The sequence below is a fragment of the Laccaria bicolor genome, genomic scaffold, assembly GCF_000143565.1.
Source record: "Laccaria bicolor S238N-H82 LACBIscaffold_1 genomic scaffold, whole genome shotgun sequence".
Classification (NCBI taxonomy): domain Eukaryota; kingdom Fungi; phylum Basidiomycota; class Agaricomycetes; order Agaricales; family Hydnangiaceae; genus Laccaria; species Laccaria bicolor.
This window is the reverse complement of record NW_001889872.1, coordinates 314624-330662: the sequence shown is the minus strand read 5'-3', so window position 1 is coordinate 330662 and position 16039 is coordinate 314624. Positions and strand designations below refer to the sequence as shown.

General features: G+C 49.1%; 8 protein-coding genes across 8 annotated transcripts; 4 read left to right on the top strand and 4 right to left on the bottom strand.

The window, feature by feature from the left end:
• Nucleotides 1–54: 54 nt before the first annotated feature.
• LACBIDRAFT_228899 (uncharacterized protein) lies at nucleotides 55–1222 on the top strand (the record flags this gene model as incomplete). The annotated part of the gene is made up of 2 exons (XM_001873787.1): nucleotides 55–394; nucleotides 450–1222. Coding segments are annotated over 2 exons (1113 nt in total), but the record flags the coding sequence as incomplete, so codon positions are not given.
• A 1980-nt stretch (nucleotides 1223–3202) lies between these two features.
• LACBIDRAFT_187071 (uncharacterized protein) lies at nucleotides 3203–5152 on the bottom strand (the record flags this gene model as incomplete). Its single annotated transcript, XM_001873182.1, has 7 exons — nucleotides 5111–5152; nucleotides 4571–5063; nucleotides 4378–4524; nucleotides 4166–4325; nucleotides 3712–4102; nucleotides 3533–3656; nucleotides 3203–3478 (listed from the first exon to the last, which is right to left on the bottom strand). Exons 1-7 carry the CDS (start codon nucleotides 5134–5136, stop codon nucleotides 3203–3205), a joined length of 1617 nt encoding a protein of 538 aa, XP_001873217.1. The 5' UTR covers nucleotides 5137–5152.
• Nucleotides 5153–5312: 160 nt separating this feature from the next.
• Nucleotides 5313–6890, top strand: LACBIDRAFT_181058 (glutamic oxaloacetic transaminase AAT1; the record flags this gene model as incomplete). The annotated part of the gene is made up of 5 exons (XM_001873786.1): nucleotides 5313–5412; nucleotides 5465–5574; nucleotides 5625–5753; nucleotides 5809–6581; nucleotides 6631–6890. The coding sequence occupies 5 exons, from the start codon at nucleotides 5313–5315 to the stop codon at nucleotides 6785–6787; spliced, it is 1269 nt and encodes a 422-aa protein (XP_001873821.1). The 3' UTR covers nucleotides 6788–6890.
• A 120-nt stretch (nucleotides 6891–7010) lies between these two features.
• Nucleotides 7011–9141, top strand: LACBIDRAFT_320542 (uncharacterized protein; the record flags this gene model as incomplete). The annotated part of the gene is made up of 3 exons (XM_001873785.1): nucleotides 7011–7253; nucleotides 7314–8558; nucleotides 8614–9141. 3 exons carry the CDS (start codon nucleotides 7011–7013, stop codon nucleotides 9139–9141), a joined length of 2016 nt encoding a protein of 671 aa, XP_001873820.1.
• A 106-nt stretch (nucleotides 9142–9247) lies between these two features.
• LACBIDRAFT_300703 (uncharacterized protein) lies at nucleotides 9248–10490 on the bottom strand (the record flags this gene model as incomplete). Its single annotated transcript, XM_001873181.1, has 5 exons — nucleotides 9248–9354; nucleotides 9404–9506; nucleotides 9562–9977; nucleotides 10033–10161; nucleotides 10214–10490. 5 exons carry the CDS (start codon nucleotides 10488–10490, stop codon nucleotides 9248–9250), a joined length of 1032 nt encoding a protein of 343 aa, XP_001873216.1.
• A 32-nt stretch (nucleotides 10491–10522) lies between these two features.
• LACBIDRAFT_300702 (uncharacterized protein) lies at nucleotides 10523–11414 on the bottom strand (the record flags this gene model as incomplete). The annotated part of the gene is made up of 3 exons (XM_001873180.1): nucleotides 10523–11033; nucleotides 11086–11251; nucleotides 11303–11414. The coding sequence occupies 3 exons, from the start codon at nucleotides 11412–11414 to the stop codon at nucleotides 10523–10525; spliced, it is 789 nt and encodes a 262-aa protein (XP_001873215.1).
• A 162-nt stretch (nucleotides 11415–11576) lies between these two features.
• On the top strand, nucleotides 11577–13042 carry LACBIDRAFT_186973 (dienelactone hydrolase; the record flags this gene model as incomplete). Its single annotated transcript, XM_001873784.1, has 13 exons — nucleotides 11577–11694; nucleotides 11750–11765; nucleotides 11820–11890; nucleotides 11945–12004; nucleotides 12054–12079; nucleotides 12135–12164; nucleotides 12223–12283; nucleotides 12340–12368; nucleotides 12420–12428; nucleotides 12477–12617; nucleotides 12674–12691; nucleotides 12747–12818; nucleotides 12866–13042. 13 exons carry the CDS (start codon nucleotides 11577–11579, stop codon nucleotides 13040–13042), a joined length of 828 nt encoding a protein of 275 aa, XP_001873819.1.
• A 558-nt stretch (nucleotides 13043–13600) lies between these two features.
• On the bottom strand, nucleotides 13601–15750 carry LACBIDRAFT_291503 (translation elongation factor EF-1 alpha). The gene is made up of 9 exons (XM_001873179.1): nucleotides 15722–15750; nucleotides 15493–15538; nucleotides 15302–15436; nucleotides 15146–15240; nucleotides 14884–15096; nucleotides 14691–14827; nucleotides 14030–14639; nucleotides 13850–13970; nucleotides 13601–13792 (listed from the first exon to the last, which is right to left on the bottom strand). The coding sequence occupies exons 2-9, from the start codon at nucleotides 15524–15526 to the stop codon at nucleotides 13755–13757; spliced, it is 1383 nt and encodes a 460-aa protein (XP_001873214.1). The 5' UTR covers nucleotides 15527–15538; nucleotides 15722–15750; the 3' UTR covers nucleotides 13601–13754.
• Nucleotides 15751–16039: the final 289 nt, after the last annotated feature.

Genomic DNA, 16039 nt, shown 5'->3' with positions numbered 1-16039 from the left:
TTCGTCGTTGCCAGTAGCCGCGCGCCCCACACCGACGACTCCCCTTCCACTGTCATGATCGTCTCTGCACGATTTGAAGCTCTCTTTACTCAGTCAACGCCAGCTTATGATCCTCCTTCAGACGGGCCCTCCTCTCCACAGCAGCCCGATGCACTCCTCGTCTTACTCCCTTTACTCATCGTCTTATCCACTTTTTTGTTTCTGCTCCTTACCTTTCTTATCTGCGTCCTTCTCATAAGAAGACGGCGGGGTATTATTCTGGGCGACAACGATGGCCCCGTCGACATGAGTCGTGAAGAACTCATCGAAGGTGAAGGTGGCTTTGAAGGCGTCGAATCACGATGGCTGGAAGGGGTCACAGACACCGTTCGAAGGGCTTATTTACGAGCTAAGGGTTTGTACCACAGTATTCATCTTTACTTGACTTCTCACCTCATCCTTTCATGTAGAATATCAGCTCCAATATCCACCTAATTCTTTGCCGACAGATATCACCCTATCGCAATTCCTCTCAATACAGGAAAAAGGCGTCGCAGCGTGGTGTTTCGAACCAGACTATGAGACTGTGAACTCCCTGCTTGTTCATGCCAGAACGGAAATTACTTTCCTTCCAGATCCTGCTTCCTCGTCATGTGTACAGTCCAACCTCCCATTACCCAAGCTCAATGAAGTTTATTATTGGGAAGTAAAGATGTTTGATCTTCCGGAAACAACGACCGTGGCCGTGGGGCTTGCAACCAAGCCATATCCTCCATTCCGGTTACCTGGGCTCAATCGATACTCCGTTGCCTACCACTCGAACGGTGACAAGTCCCACAATTTTCCTTTCACCGCTGCGCCATTCGGTCCCATACTCAAAGAAGGTGATGTCCTGGGCTTGGGTTATCGACCTCGCACAGGGACAGTTTTCTTCACTAGGAACGGACGTAAGACAGAGGATGCGTTTGTTGGCTTGAGCCGATGGAATCTTTTCCCCACCATCGGTGCTGATGGTCCTTGCAGTGTCCACGTAAATCTGGGACAGGCTGGATTTGTTTTTATCGAAGCAAATGTTAAGAAATGGGGTTTGGCGCCCAGTGTCGGTACGCTCGCCCCACCTCCTGCATATGGTAGCGAACGTGGGAGCATTCTTCTTGACGTTGGAGGACGCGTTCGAGCAAACGCCGATGGCACTCCCAGCTCGTCTTCCCCATCTTCTCCCTCTCGCCGTTCGCATCGTTCACGACGTCCGAGACATTCGGCTAGCTCGGTAACAGCGTCGTCTCCCTTGCGGACCTCTGCCTTTCCGGAACCTCTTCCCTTAACACCGCCCCCACCCATCACTCCAATCGATGAAGCCCCGGAAGATTATTATGAGGTGGAACCATCAACATCCGACAACCCCACACAACCGTTGCTCACAAGAGCGTCTGGGAGCCATGACTCAGAGGACCGAAGTGCATCTGTTTCATTATCGCCAGCGTCGTCTAGATCTCTTTCCCCCGACACAGGTGCGCGAAACCCATTTACCACCCATCGACCTCAGCGTCATTCCCTTACTCACTTCGCCACCTCGTTATCAGTGCCAGGACCTCAGCTAAGTGTGCAACTACACCCCCCTCCTGATTCACCCATGAGCCCCGGAAATCCGCCGACACCCAATCAGCGCGACATTCATCTGCAAGCACTCACCTCAGGACACCGTCGTTCGGGGAGTCAGGGACACGATCGCTCCGCATCTGATGATCGCCTTCTTCCAAGTACAGCACTCTCAAGACGAGACCCTCCAGCTTATTCGCCTCTCGACGCATACACATATGCCGATGGGGTTCACATTGATCTTCCGGCGGAAGTTATAGCAGCGGCTTTAGAGGGTAGCTCTGTTCCTGCTAGTGCTATGGGTCAAAGCAGTAATTCCCGTCCGAACGAGCGACGGAGGACGAGAAGGCGCTGACCTCTGATTTTGTGTTTTTCCACCTTGCATCATTTCGTGGTGAGTTTGGATGTACACCGTTATGATGTCATTTTGACGGATTTACTCTCTCTGCTTTGACAGTATTATGGGATATATTTGATCTGACCTGTTGTAGTAAAATCCCTTCTCTGCATACTTAATAGATATCCATGGCAATACACCAGTAATGTCTAATCAACGGACATTTTAGAGCCCCCCCCATCTTTGATCTTGCCATCTGGAATTACCAGGCCTCTTCGAAAGGTTGCCGCCAAGTGCTGGGAGGTATCCTTGGTTCCCAAGATAAGTAGTTGTTGCTATGCGTAAGTGTGAGCGGGGTAGGTATCAGGTGCGCCCAATTGTTGCTGAAGTAACCCCGCTTCTTTGTTTTCACCTATATCTTGCAGCCCTCCTCCTGATGGCATCTTAAATAATGACAATTGCGGCCTGACTATGACGAGGTCCTTCCCTGCAATCAAGAATCATAAAACTTCTTTCCTTTTCACAGGTCAGTGGGACGGCTACCTGGAGGGAAACTGCGCGTATGCGCTCAAGCTCCCAATTCAATTCGAAACGACACCCTCTGCCCTCTTTCGCTCGGCCAGGCTCTGTAATAACCGATCCACAGGGAACGAAGACATCGCGCGATTTTTGTCTGCCTCTTGGGGGTGAAGCCTCATGCCATTTCTCGCGTGCCATCATTGAGCCCTCGGTCCGATTCTCTTCCCTCCCTGATTTTCCTCGTCCACAACAGCTATGCGCCTCCATCATCCGCCTCGGCCACTTTCCCAGCCATATCCACAACACGAGGACGAGCAGTGCCATGCCAGCCACCATGCCAATTCCAATGTATCGATGGGGTCCTGGTTTTAGAAAGGCTGTTTGATCAAAGTTTTCGCGGTCCGGTTGTTGGTCTATTGGAGAGTTGCTGCCGGGTATGGCACCGGCCGCTGAAGGGATGCAGGATGCGTATCCAGGAGGGCAGACATCGGTTTCCTCAGAGGCTCTCGGGAGGTACATAGCTTAGTGATAGTTGGGGAGCAATTCAAGAGGGTAAAAAGAAGAGCTTCCTCCGGGATGAAGGGTATATGTAGTTGCATAAAGCTCAAGCTAAACTACTTTTAGCTTGGCGGCTGACGATTGGTATCATAACTGAGACTCAGTACCGGGCTTCTATTCGGATACACATGTGGTGTGCTTCAAGCTTCGAACTTCTAATTCTTGACATTTGGAGCTATATAGTACCGAGTATGATTCCGAAGTATGTTGTCACGGCTCCAACCGCTTGGGATCTCTTGGGAATAACGACGCACGTCTGATGTTGTTCAACTTCAAAAACAACATCACCACTCGCTCTAATCCGATTCCTCCTCCACCGTGAGGGTTGCATCCCATGCGGAAACCGTCAACGTATGGTTTCATCGATTCGGGATCAACACCTTTCGAACGCATCGCTTCGCAGAGAACCGCAGGGTCGTGGATTCGTTGAGCACCCGAAAGAATCTCCTCACCACGCATGAAAAAGTCATAAGAGTTGGAGAGTGTCTGAAAATAACAACATTTAGCCCACAAGGTCTGCAGCACTGGTAAAGCGCTTACGGGATCTTCGGAGTCTCGCATGGTGTAGAAGGGGCGAAGTGCCATGGGGAATTTGTCAATGATGTAATAGTCGGTATCATACTTGGCCTTGATAAGTCTCCCCAATCTCTTTTCATTTTCAGTACTGTTTAGAGTTTAGATGGTCAGGACGTGTTTTTGCACGTAATAAAATTACACACCTAAAGTCGTCTAGATCCTCTCTACGGACACCATCCTCCACCAAGATATCAACGGCCTCGCGGAAGGTCAACCGCAACGTTCCCTCAAGCCCTTCCCTCCACTTGAAATCATCTGCTGGGAACTGCTTTTGTACAACCCCGATCTCTTTGGTGTATTTCTCGCGGAGGCCCCTAAATATGCTTAAAAACAAGCCATCCAATACTTCCAATACTTCGTGGTAGTGTTCTTCAATCGTCATCTCGAGATCGAGTCCAATAAACTCGGTAAGGTGACGGTGGGTATTCGAGTCCTCGGCGCGGAAAACAGGACCAATTTCGTATACTCTTTCAAAGTCGGCCGCGATCGCCATTTGCTTTGCTAGTTGAGGAGATTGCCCTAGGTAAGCATTCCCTAGGCGATTGTTCGAAATTAGGGCGATGGAACTTGTCAAATCACAAGTAATTACAATCACACCTTTGAAGTAGCCAACTTTGAAAACAGAAGCCCCCGATTCTGTGGCAGCTCCTTGCAGTTTTGGGCTGTGGATCTCGATGAATCCGTGAGAACTTAAGTATTCACGGAAGAGATCTCCAATGGCCGACTGTATCTTAAAAATGGCTTGGCTGGTTTGTGTCTTAAAATAACGTAAGATGGACGCGAATCCGTTTATCCAGTAAAGAGCTTACACGCAGATCGACAATTCTGTTGTTGAGGCGAGTTTCCAAAAGCACACGGTTATATTGAACATCCGATGTTTCTAAGTCGGTATCTGGGCGCGCAGCGTCCTCTACGGAGAATGGGAGTCTACCATCGATCCCAGAGATCAAATGGATCTGTGGCAATGTTGATTCGATTTCAGCCCACAAAAAAAAAACTTACCTGATGTACATGAATTTCAACGTCGCTTACACTTGCGCTCTTGATCGGCTCTTGCACCTTTGTCACGGTGCCTTCGACTAGAATGATGCTTTCATCGGCCAAGCCGGCCGTCCATTTAACCATCTGCTTGGACACCTTTTCAGGAGTGACGGTCAGAAGAGCCTGCACGGTGTCGGTGGTCTGACGAAGATTGAGGAAGACCATCTTGTTTCCTTGGGCTCGAGAAGTCTGTACTCGTGCACGCAAAACGACGATTTCGCCAACGCGCGAAGATAAATCAGCGATTTTATCTCTTGGCCTACGTGGTCGGCTTTGCGATTGATTTAAAGGCAAGGCGCCATAGAAACTTGTAGCGCAGTCCAGGTCGGCCTCTGCTTTTTGCTGGGCAGCAAGTTCCTGTTGCTTTGCAGCTTTTTCAGCGGCGCGTTTCTCCTTCTCTGCAGCTTTGGCTAATTTTTTCAATTCGCTCTTAGATGGACCGGTGTTCTGCGGTCTTGTATGACGATCAGGCTAGGGTATTTGTGGATAAGGAACACTTACTGGTCGGGTGATTGTGAGTCGGACATGATGGAAGTGTGAAGCAAGATGACTAGATAGTAGATTAGATTAGATCCGGATTGGTTGATCGGACAAAACCGTTTGATCGGACAAAGTGACCGCCATAAAATTTGTTGTGATTTTTGTCATGCCCTTGAACTACCCTTGAACAGATACCAGATACCCTTCATAGACTTTATTTTTTATGCTTGCCACTTCTCTTGCCCGCCGTACATTTGGCGTAACCGCTCGTTATGCTTCAACTTGGTCCGCTGTCCCTGCAGGTCCTCCCGATCCCATTCTTGGTACGCCCTTATTTTTACGCGGGTCCCTCATACCTGATAAAGTCCTCCAAAGGCGTGACTGAGGCGTATAAGGCCGACAAGGACCCACGGAAGATCAACCTTGGTGTTGGAGCATACAGGGATGAACACGGTAAACCCTATGTCCTGCCGAGCGTGAAGGAGGTGAGGTGCATTGTATTCATTCAAGGTTCTTTTACTGATGTAATGACCAGGCCGAGGCGCGTTTGTCTGCTCTCAAACCAGACAAAGAATACCTGCCTATCACAGGTCTCGCAGAGTTCACCCAAAATGCCGCTCTCTTGGCGTACGGTGCAGACAGCGAGCCCCTTAAACAAGGCTCTGTTCGTGCGCTTCTCGGGTCATCAATTCTTCTATTGATTACACTTCACCTCTCAGATTTCCGTCACCCAGTCCATCTCTGGGACTGGGGCTCTCAGAATTGGAGGAGCTTTCCTTGCTCGCCACTACCCCAATTCCAAAATTATCTACTTGCCCGTTCCCTCTTGGGGAAACCACACACCCATTTTCCGTGATTCTGGCCTCGAAGTTCGTGGCTACAGGTACTTCGACAAGAAGACTGTCGGGTTGGATTTTGAAGGCCTCAAGGCAGACTTGCTGGCTGCCCCGGAGCAGTCAATCGTACTGCTCCATGCATGTGCCCACAATCCAACTGGCGTTGACCCTACTCAGGAGCAATGGGCACAGATCTCCGATATCGTTAAAGAGAGGAAGCTTTTCCCCTTCTTCGACATGGCTTACCAAGGATTCGCCTCTGGTTCCACGTCTCATGACGCATTCGCTGTGCGCCATTTTGTTTCTGAAGGCCATCATATCGCCCTTGCCCAGTCCTTTGCCAAGAACATGGGACTTTATGGCGAGCGTGTTGGCGCGTTCTCTTTGACGACCACCGACCCCGATGAGAAGGCTCGAGTCAACAGTCAACTGAAGATTGTCATCCGACCCACATACTCTAATCCCCCGTTGCATGGTGCTAGAATTGCGAACAAGATCCTCGGAGACAAAGCCTTATACACCCAGTGGGAGTCGGAAGTTAAAGGCATGGCCGACAGGATCATCAGCATGAGGGAAAAGCTGTATTCCGCGTTGACTCACGATTTGAAGACTCCTGGAGAGTGGGGACACATTAAAAGTCAAATCGGAATGTTTAGGTGAACACCTTTCTCCCCTGGCGGCTGCTAGTGCTGACAGAACCTCTAGCTTCACCGGCCTTACACCTCCGCAAACCAAAGCCCTGGCCGAAAAGGCGCACGTGTACATGACTGCCGACGGACGTATTTCTATGGCTGGGTTGAACGGAGGCAACATCGAATACTTTGCAGAGAGCGTTGACGCCGCTGTCAAAGGCAAATTGTAAAGGATCATTGGACGGCAAATGTTACCAGGTTACCCGGATATTTTACACCGCTGTGGAATTATTAAATTGTATCCAACAGTTTAGTAAACTTCTCAGTCACGAGACCGCGATATAAGCTTTCCATTCGCTTTTTTCCCCTTGACTGGCTTTTTCTCCTTCCTTATCCCTTCATTCTCTTCTACGACGCATGTTCTTGCCTCCCCAGATTGCTCGTCTTCAGAAAATGGCGCCACGCAGCGCCTCCCCAGCTCTGCCTGGTGCATGGCCCTTACACACAACACCTGACAATGACCACACCCGCAACGTTATCTTTGAACGCTTGTCCCAAAGCCAGCCATCTGAACCCCTTGCGGCTGGCTCTGGCCTCCACCACGCTCTTGACGAGCTCCCCGTCTGTGACACAGGGACAAGCACAACTCGAACAGATCCTGTTTTGATTGCGCCATTTCCCCATTTACCTCACGTTGTACGTTTCACGATGAGGCCAGTTGTTTACTCTAACCGCTTTACTTATTTCAATAACTAGGCGACACCACGTGAGACAGCATATATGGCACTTTCGGCTTCGGGATCAACGGATTTTTCAGAGAAATTGACCGGAGCGGACATCGATGCCCTTGTGCATCTCACCTACCCACAGCCAGCCCTTGATTCAGAGCTCGGCCTTGCGTCAAAATTCTATCAACGGGAGGCTTCACACGCAAATTCGGTGATAAACTCTGATTCATGCGGGCTACTGGGTGTTACTTCAGAGCTTCCTGTTCAAATTACGTCATTGACCGAAGCCTCACCGCCTTTGATTTGCACGGAGCAACCAAACCCTGTCCCATTTCCCCCTTCATTGGAAACCGCGATTCAATTGACGCCTTCAATCCAGATGCTTGCTCGACGTTCTCAAGCGTTCCTGTTGGAATTTCCCGGCTCGCAAAATCCCTGCGAGAACTCGCAAATTGAGAACCAGGACAACCAGCATCACGATTCTGGGTCCGTCAGCCCCTCTTCAATGGCCACACCTCATGACCATCTGCTCCCCGTGTCTAATGTTACGTCCACTGATGTAGATCTCCTCGGTTATCCCAGCCTGCTTTCAAGCAACACCGGCACAGAATCCACCCGTGAAGTCAATGGGGGCCTGGACCTCGATTTTCTTTCCCTTCTTTCTCAACCAGACGGCGACGAAGCCTGGACGCTGCTGCTCGGCTCAGCTTCTGAGTGTCTTTCTTTTTCTTCCACTGCTTCTCCGAACTCGGTCTCTCTGCCTCCGGCCTCGTCCCTAAGACCTAGTGAAGAAGTCGAACAACACGTCGGGTTTTCCTCATCATCATCTTCCCCCGATGCTCGTGGGGTAGAAGCTCTGCCCGAATCCGATGAGGACGGGGAAACGGAAGCTACGCAATACGCTGCTGCGCTTTTAGAAACTGCCCTAGCTACTGTAAACACTATAACGGGACCCAGCTCCTCGGAGGATGATGCACTCGCGATCGGTGTTCGGATCCCTGATGCGAATGGCCAACAGGAAGAATCACGCAGTCGAGATAAGAACGCCTCATCACACTCAAACGTAGTTGTTCGGCGCGTCAAGAGGCTCGGCGGGAAAGTCAAGAGATTCTTCTCGAAGAAGCAAACCAAGGGGAGTGGGGATCAACGCGAAGGGCAGCGCCCAGGGCCCAGTATCGCAAGTTCACTAGTCTTTAGTCAGGACGAAATTGTGGACATGGAAGGCACACCCTACGAAGATCAGCAGGGGGGTTCTCCTCCCTTGAGATTGGCAGTACGTTGATCAGCAATTCCAGTTTTACTTACATTGTGATGATATCTTTGAGCAGACCAGTGTCTCTTCCCCTATTTTCACGTCAACACTTCCTCCCCGAATTCCAATATATACCTCAAGAGTTCCCGAAATACTTTCTCCGCCCAGTGGACACCAATCATCGGCTGCATATCAAAATACCATCGCTGCGTCTCAGTCCTCACCACTTGACGGTACCGTTGGATCGATGAATCAACATTCACTCCATTCGTATGGCATTTTTTCAAGGCCGAAAACATTGGCTGAGATCAAATCAAAACGTCGTTTCTCTCTTCCTACTTTCAATTCCAGTTTCCCTTCTTCCACCTCGCCCCCGCTCGGCACTTCTGTTGTCGCCGCTTCTACGCCTCTCACCAAACCACAGTCTACGATGACTTGCATGGGCAATGGAAGCGCCCCTGGAGGACCATCTGCCAGTGAAGTTCAGAGGCCACGCAGCGTAATAGAACCTGTTATTGCCGTTTCTAGCCGTCGGCTATCGCAGCCAGTGAAGAAGAAAATCTGGCAGTCTCTTCCAAGGATTTCCGCACTTCGTAAGAGTTAAAAATTAGACAGTTAAAGGATAGCATGCTATTGACAGCATTTGCAACCCTCTTTTTTTTTTTGGAAAAAAGAAAAAGTATCGTAGTGTTTCATTCGGATGGCAAATTCTATATGTCTAAATCCTCGTCTGGGTCATCGTCGTCGATGTCGTCCGCTGAATCAGGATCGTAGAAAATAGCACCATTTTTGTTTTGGGCTACTCCCTGAGGTCGGCCTTTTTCTCTGAGGTTAGCGCGAGCGCCTGGCAAAAAAAGATCATTTACCTTCGTGTGCGTACGGCAAAGGCACCTGAGCTCGAGACTCTTGTTGAGATGAAGTCAAATTGAGGTTGAACGACAGATTCTGCGTGGGGTCTACGGCTGGTGTCTGTGTAATACAAAGGATCGGCGCAATTCTCGGTTAGCAATGAGATAGACTGTACCTCAAACACTGTTTGCCTGACCCATAGGGACCTCACGCCCTCCAAAGCAGTTAATTCACACGAAACACCGCTGTTAATAGACCAACCCTCCAATGCTCGCTGTACCGCGCGCTTCTTGCCAGAGCATCTCACAAGAACCTCGATGACAATTTCTTCACTGTCACCACTTCCCTCCCCAGTATTTCCGAAGACGAGACGCTCCGCCTCATGAGTACGCACGCTGAGCGGGAGGAATACACCCCAGAACTTGACCTCTGGTGAAGCTGGGGGAGGGGGGGTGAGGTACTCTGTAGCTATATGCTTGAGAAGCGCGGCAGGGTGCGCAATGATATGTGCCAACGACGAGGAGAATGTGGTCTGCACCAGTAATGGCGTGAGTTCCGAGGGATGTGTAACGTGAAGGATGAGACGAGATCCTGAATATGAAGACCTTTCTGGTTATGAGGGGAATTTGTGAGCGTTCAAACATACCCAAGTGTTCCTCGACGAGCGCGAGAACCTCTCGAAGGAATAGGTATGTCTTAGACAACGATCCAATGTCCAGCAGAAGGATGTCCACCGAATCTATCACAACATTGAGAGGCAATGGAGTCTGAAAAGCTGTTGTAGGACATTTAACCGATGCGATCTTAAAAGAATCGGAGAAATGCACCTGCTGAAATTCTCGCAAGTATATCGCCTTGTATGTCAGGCGATGCGTCGTATCCTGGTACGTGGTCAAGGAGATCATGAATTTCGAGATTTTCATATTCCAACCCGCCGAGGAAAAATGAGGCTGGATATTGAAGGGAAAACAGAAGGCTTTTGCGTGAACTATTCTGTGTGGTTAGAATATTCCGAATGATAGGCAAGCTTGTCTGGGCAATGGACGATTGAAAGACGACAAGGGAATGTTTGGGATCATCGATTATGGCGGGAAACAACGCCATTATTACATGTTGTATCAATTACACTAACAAATTCAACCTGTCTTTGTCTTTTTCCACTCGCTCCGCTCCATCACACGAACACCCAACTTCCAACCAAGAATGCCGACCTTGTCTGTATACTGATCCAACTGAAATCCAGCCTTTCGCAAAGCTTCGCGAGTGTAAGACGCAAGGGGTGAATCGGTTGCCTGAACGGCCACAAGAGTGGGGTCATTGGAAAACGCGAAGTCTACTGCGTGGACCAGTAGGTCGTCTTGAATCCGCGCGCCACGAAAGGCCTCATCAACATAAAAGTGGCGGATTATCGCAGTGTGGGGTGTCTCCCCTTGGTTCGTCTTGGCTTTCTTCGACTTTTTGGCACCTTCATCACCCTCGATTTGCGCTGGAGAAGCGTCGAGGGCTATGAGTCCAACGAAGCGGTTTCCATATTCAAGAATCCAGAAACCTGAACCCGGCGAAAGAGTATAATGTTCCGCGATTTGGGTCATGTCAGGTTGGCGCAGCGTCTCCTGCGTGAGCTTTTCAAAATAAGGCCGGTTTATCCTGAAAAAAGCTTAATCAATAAGGAGTCATTCCACGAAAGGGCAAAACATACCAGTCAACAAAGAACATGATGGGAACGGCCATTGACGCTAATGCAGGAAGTGGCCTTAAATAAGACACCCATCCATACTCGGTCGATGCTGGCCACCATTTCATGTACTGGACGAAGATCGCAGAGAGCAGAACCCATAAAGAAATCGTCACAGGGTTAGTGTACACTGGCATGAGGATCAGCAAAGATCAAACAACGAATCTAATAAACCACACACCGCGATTATTCGCCATGGCTAATTGCTCCATATTCGCCTTGCCGACGATGAAGAGGGCCAACTTGCTATCTTCAGCAGCGTAGGGACGAATTTCTGCCGTTAACGGATCCATAGTGTAGTGGGAGCGGAGAGGGGCCTGCGTTGAGGTACATGTTGAGGAACATAAATTTTAAGCAATTTCCATCCATCCAACACACGTTCGTCATTGCTTATGTAACAATCCAGGTACTAGTACTATACGTTCCTCTCCGTCGCAGTCTCCAAGTCCTCAGTCATGCTCGTAACAACAAGATACTACGATGTTCCCACTAAGCTTGACCTCAACGGTCGCCCCGTTAGAATATTCGTCATTTCCCCTAGCGTGCAAAACTATCCACAGGCAAAATTTCCAGGTCGATCTTACCTTTTACATCATGTCCCCTGACCAGAAGGATTGACCCTGCCCAGGCGTAATTGTCTTCAGGTATGTATTCATTCATTTTTCAGGGGGAAAAAACACTCACCACAAGGCATGTAGTGAAATTTACCAGGTCACCGGACCAGTAGAACGCTTTGCAGGTCAGATCGCGAGCCACGGATACGTCGTCGGTGCGTAAGCCAAGGACCGCTCTGCGCGCCCAATTCAACTTCGTGACTAACTAGCGTGTCCGTCCGTATATCATGAATTTCAAGGGCCCGAGGCGATCCCTTACGATGTTGAAGGTAATATTTGCGCATTCATTCGTTCTCACTAAGTTTAAGCTGCACCAAGGCACCGACAGAGGAAATAAGTACAAGGTGCGCAGCGACGAATTACCTCGTACATATAAATACGTATCCCTCACCGTCTCAGATTGAGAAACGCGTCGAAGCGTATGACGAGGCATGAAATGATCGCGGATTAATATTGCCTGACCTCACAAGGATATTTATTTCTCAAGGATGCAACACTTGCGACTGATCTCTTAATGTCCTTGGAAAATTGCACTGGACGAATTGGAGGTCCGCAAATATGTATTCACGATATCCTTTCTTAGATTAACTTGCTACCGTGATAGCCACGGGAATGTGCCTTGGAGGCCATCTTGTGCGTGACTTGTCCGTTTCTTGTATTATGCACGCTGACGGTGAAGCCCAGGCATTCAGAGTCTGTCCACGATGGCTATATGACCCTCTTAACGTTAACACCTGACAGGCTGCGTTTGACCCTCGCGTCCTTGCGTCCGTCTGTTTCTTTGCAACCGATATTCATAGCGCGACTCTTGGAAGGGGAAAAAACGACGACACCCTCGTCCGCGTGCGTAAGGGCGACCTTGCGGGAAAAGGCGAACTTGTGGTAAGTAATTCCAGGCAATTTTTGTTAATTGGCGTTAATATGCGGTGTGCTTGCAGATAATATTTGGAAAGCAGGTAAGTTTTTGTTGTAGTGTATTAAGATGTCGAATCTGAAAGCTTGTCACGCTAGGATACTCATGTGCCACGTAGTGGAAGAGATCTCATCCGCACTACCTTGGAGGATGCGAATGTTACCGCATCGGTGAAAACACTCTGTCTATTTTTGTAAGCTTGCCTGATACCCTCTAGTTTCTGGAAGTCCAAGCTCAGCACGCTTTCATTCGCGACGAACATTCTAAGGGTAGATGGGATGCTGCCTTGACAAGATCCCTCTTCACTTTTATGTTAGAGGTGTTTGAAAGGACAATCGGGAGAGACCTTGGTCCCAGAGGTGGAAACAGCGAGGCACCTGAGCATATCTGTTGATGTCGCTTGCATCTATGCGTACTCCGAGTGAGATGAGAAATGGCTGAGAGTGTTCTCACGTGAGGGCCCAAAGTTGGAGACAAACAATCGTGTTTGGTCGCCCAAGCTCTCTCGCACGGATCCCGCAAGGGGAGGGCCGAGCTCAAGCCGGCACAGGCGAATAGTATGTAATACATGAGACGTGAAAAGCAAGAAAAGGAAGAAAGAAAAAAAGAAAAAAAAAAGAAAAGAAAAGAAAAAGAAAAGGGTAAGTGGTAACGGTGGGTGAAAAAAGAAGATGCTCGCTAACGAGCTCTATGTGAGTGGTATGAAAAGATGAGGGCACAAGGATGTGTAGGTGAGCGAGTCATAGTATATATGAAGACGAGACAAAGAGAACACGAGGGAGGGACAGGAGCGAGGCGACAAAGCGCAAGTGATAAGAAAGGATCACGTGTCGCTGCATAGACCCCAGTCAAATGCTTTTGACTGGCTCATTGTTGCGCTTGCACTAATACACAAGTCATCCGCTGTTCAGCGTTGATATGCTGGACGATAAATCTCTTTCGAAGGACACTTCATAAACACATGCGTCGAGAATTCCGACGCCAGCTTCATTATCATGAGTACAGATGAGTTGATAGAGCGTTGCAGATGATGACCGGTATGAAGAGAAAAGAAAAGAAATAAACGAGACGTGATGAGAAAATGATACAATGATTCTACATCTAATTTATTTCTTCTTGGCGGCCTTCTCGGCAGACTTCGTCACTGAATAGGGGATATTTGTTAGTCGTCAAGAAGATGCTAACATGGGGGGAAACATACCCTTTCCACCAGACTTGTCGGTCTTATCAACGGACTTGATGATTCCGACAGCGACGGTCTGCCTCATGTCACGGACGGCAAAGCGACCAAGAGGAGGGTACTCGTTGTAAGACTCAACACACTGGAGGCCAATGACGTCGTTATCTTGGATACAAGAAACAAAAATGGTATTCAACGAACCATAGGCTTGCTGGGAACGAGCTTGACGATGCAGGCGTCACCCGACTTGACGAATTTGGGTGAGTTTTCAATGGATTTACCCGTACGACGATCGATCTTCTCGATGAGCTCGGCGAACTTGCAGGCAATGTGGGCGGTGTGACAGTCGAGAACCGGGGCATAACCAGCACCAATTTGACCAGGGTGGTTGAGGACGATGACCTGTGCGTTGAAAGAGGCCGCTTCCTTGGCGGGATCGTTCTTGGAGTCGGAGGCCACGTTGCCACGACGAATATCCTTCACTGACACGTTCTTGACGTTGAAACCGACATTGTCACCGGGGTTACCCTGCTCGAGCTGTTCGTGATGCATTTCGACGGACTTGACTTCAGTGGTGACGTTGGAGGGAGCGAAATTGACGACCATTCCGGCCTTGATGATACCAGTCTCAACACGACCGACGGGCACAGTTCCGATACCGCCAATTTTGTAGACGTCCTGGAGGGGAAGACGGAGGGGCTTGTCGGAAGGTCGGACGGGGGGCTCAATGGCATCAATAGCATCGAGGAGGGTCTTGCCCTTGACGACACCAGCCTTGGTCTCCTTGGTCCAGCCCTTGAACCAAGGCATGCTGAGTGTGACATGAGCGACGGGGCGATAATGACGATACGAGAATACTTACTTAGGGGACTCCTCCAACATGTTGTCACCGTGCCAGCCGGAAATAGGAACAAAGGCAACGGCCTTGGGGTTGTAACCAACCTTCTTGATGAAGCTTGACGTCTCCTTGATAATTTCGTTGAAACGGTCCTCGCTCCACTGCATGAGGTGATGAGCATGTGGAAGAAGCCTAACTATAAGTTAACTTTTCTTACCTTGGTGGTGTCCATCTTGTTGACGGCAACGATGAGTTGCCGCACACCGAGGGTGAAAGCGAGGAGAGCGTGCTCGCGGGTCTGGCCATCCTTGGAGATACCAGCCTCAAACTCACCAGTACCACCAGCAATGATGAGAATGGCGCAGTCAGCCTGGGAAGTACCAGTGATCATGTTTTTGATGAAATCACGATGACCAGGGGCATCAATGACCTTAAACTCAGATAAGTGATTGATCGTTGAGATACGAGAGAAAACACACAGTGACCATGAACTTGGGGGTCTCGAACTTCCATAGGGCGATATCGATAGTGATACCACGCTCACGCTCTGCCTTCAGCTTGTCGAGCACCCAGGCTTGAGAGAAGAAAAATTTTCAGAGTGCAAAAAAAATAAGAAAAAGATGTTCGGAACGTACCATACTTGAAGGAACCTTTACCAAGTTCAGCAGCTTCCTTCTCGAACTTCTCAATGGTACGCTTGTCGATACCACCGCACTTGTAGATCAAATGACCGGTGGTGGTCGATTTACCGGAATCGACATGTCCGATGACTAGATGATGTCGGGTGAACACTTAATGAGTCAGATCGATAAGATAAGGCGCGCACCGACGACGTTAACGTGAGTCTTCTCCTTTCCCATTTTGAATGAGTTCTGAAATAGGTGGCAACAGTTAGTTAACGAGATCGCAAAGATCGCACGAGACAGAGGGATAAAAATGAAGAATCAAGGCGAAGAGATTATCATCGCAAAGGTGGGGAACGAATCCATCGAGAAAGTTCACGACCAAGAGCGCCAACGGGCAAGGAGGGAACGAAACTGGGAGCGACGACTCACTTATTTGCGAAAAAAAGGTCAAAAGTGGGAGGAAGGTGGTGGTTGAAGAAAAGGAGGATAAGCAAGACGATCCGTTAAATGTTTGGTCTAGTTATATCACTAAATTTTTTTTATCGATAGATCAAGATAGATCTGATGGCTGATTAAAAAAAAAAAAACGGCGTGACACAAGCGTGACGATGACTCCATCTCCGATCTCCGGCTCCGGCTCCGGTTTAAATAATATAATAAATAAAAAATGTACATTACACTTATAAGTCTACACCAGATCGGATGTGCACTGTCAGAACACCTAAGGGATACAGGATTAAATAACCG

Bases quoted from the DNA above. Each gene is read 5' to 3' on its own strand.
- LACBIDRAFT_291503 (XM_001873179.1), bottom strand. From the start codon at position 15,526: ATGGGAAAGGAGAAGACTCACGTTAACGTCGTCG. The intron at 15,241-15,301 runs GTACGTTCCGAA...TCTTCTCTCAAG, and splicing joins TAAAGGTTCCTTCAAGTATG to CCTGGGTGCTCGACAAGCTG. The intron at 15,097-15,145 runs GTGTGTTTTCTC...TCTGAGTTTAAG, and splicing joins CCCCCAAGTTCATGGTCACT to GTCATTGATGCCCCTGGTCA.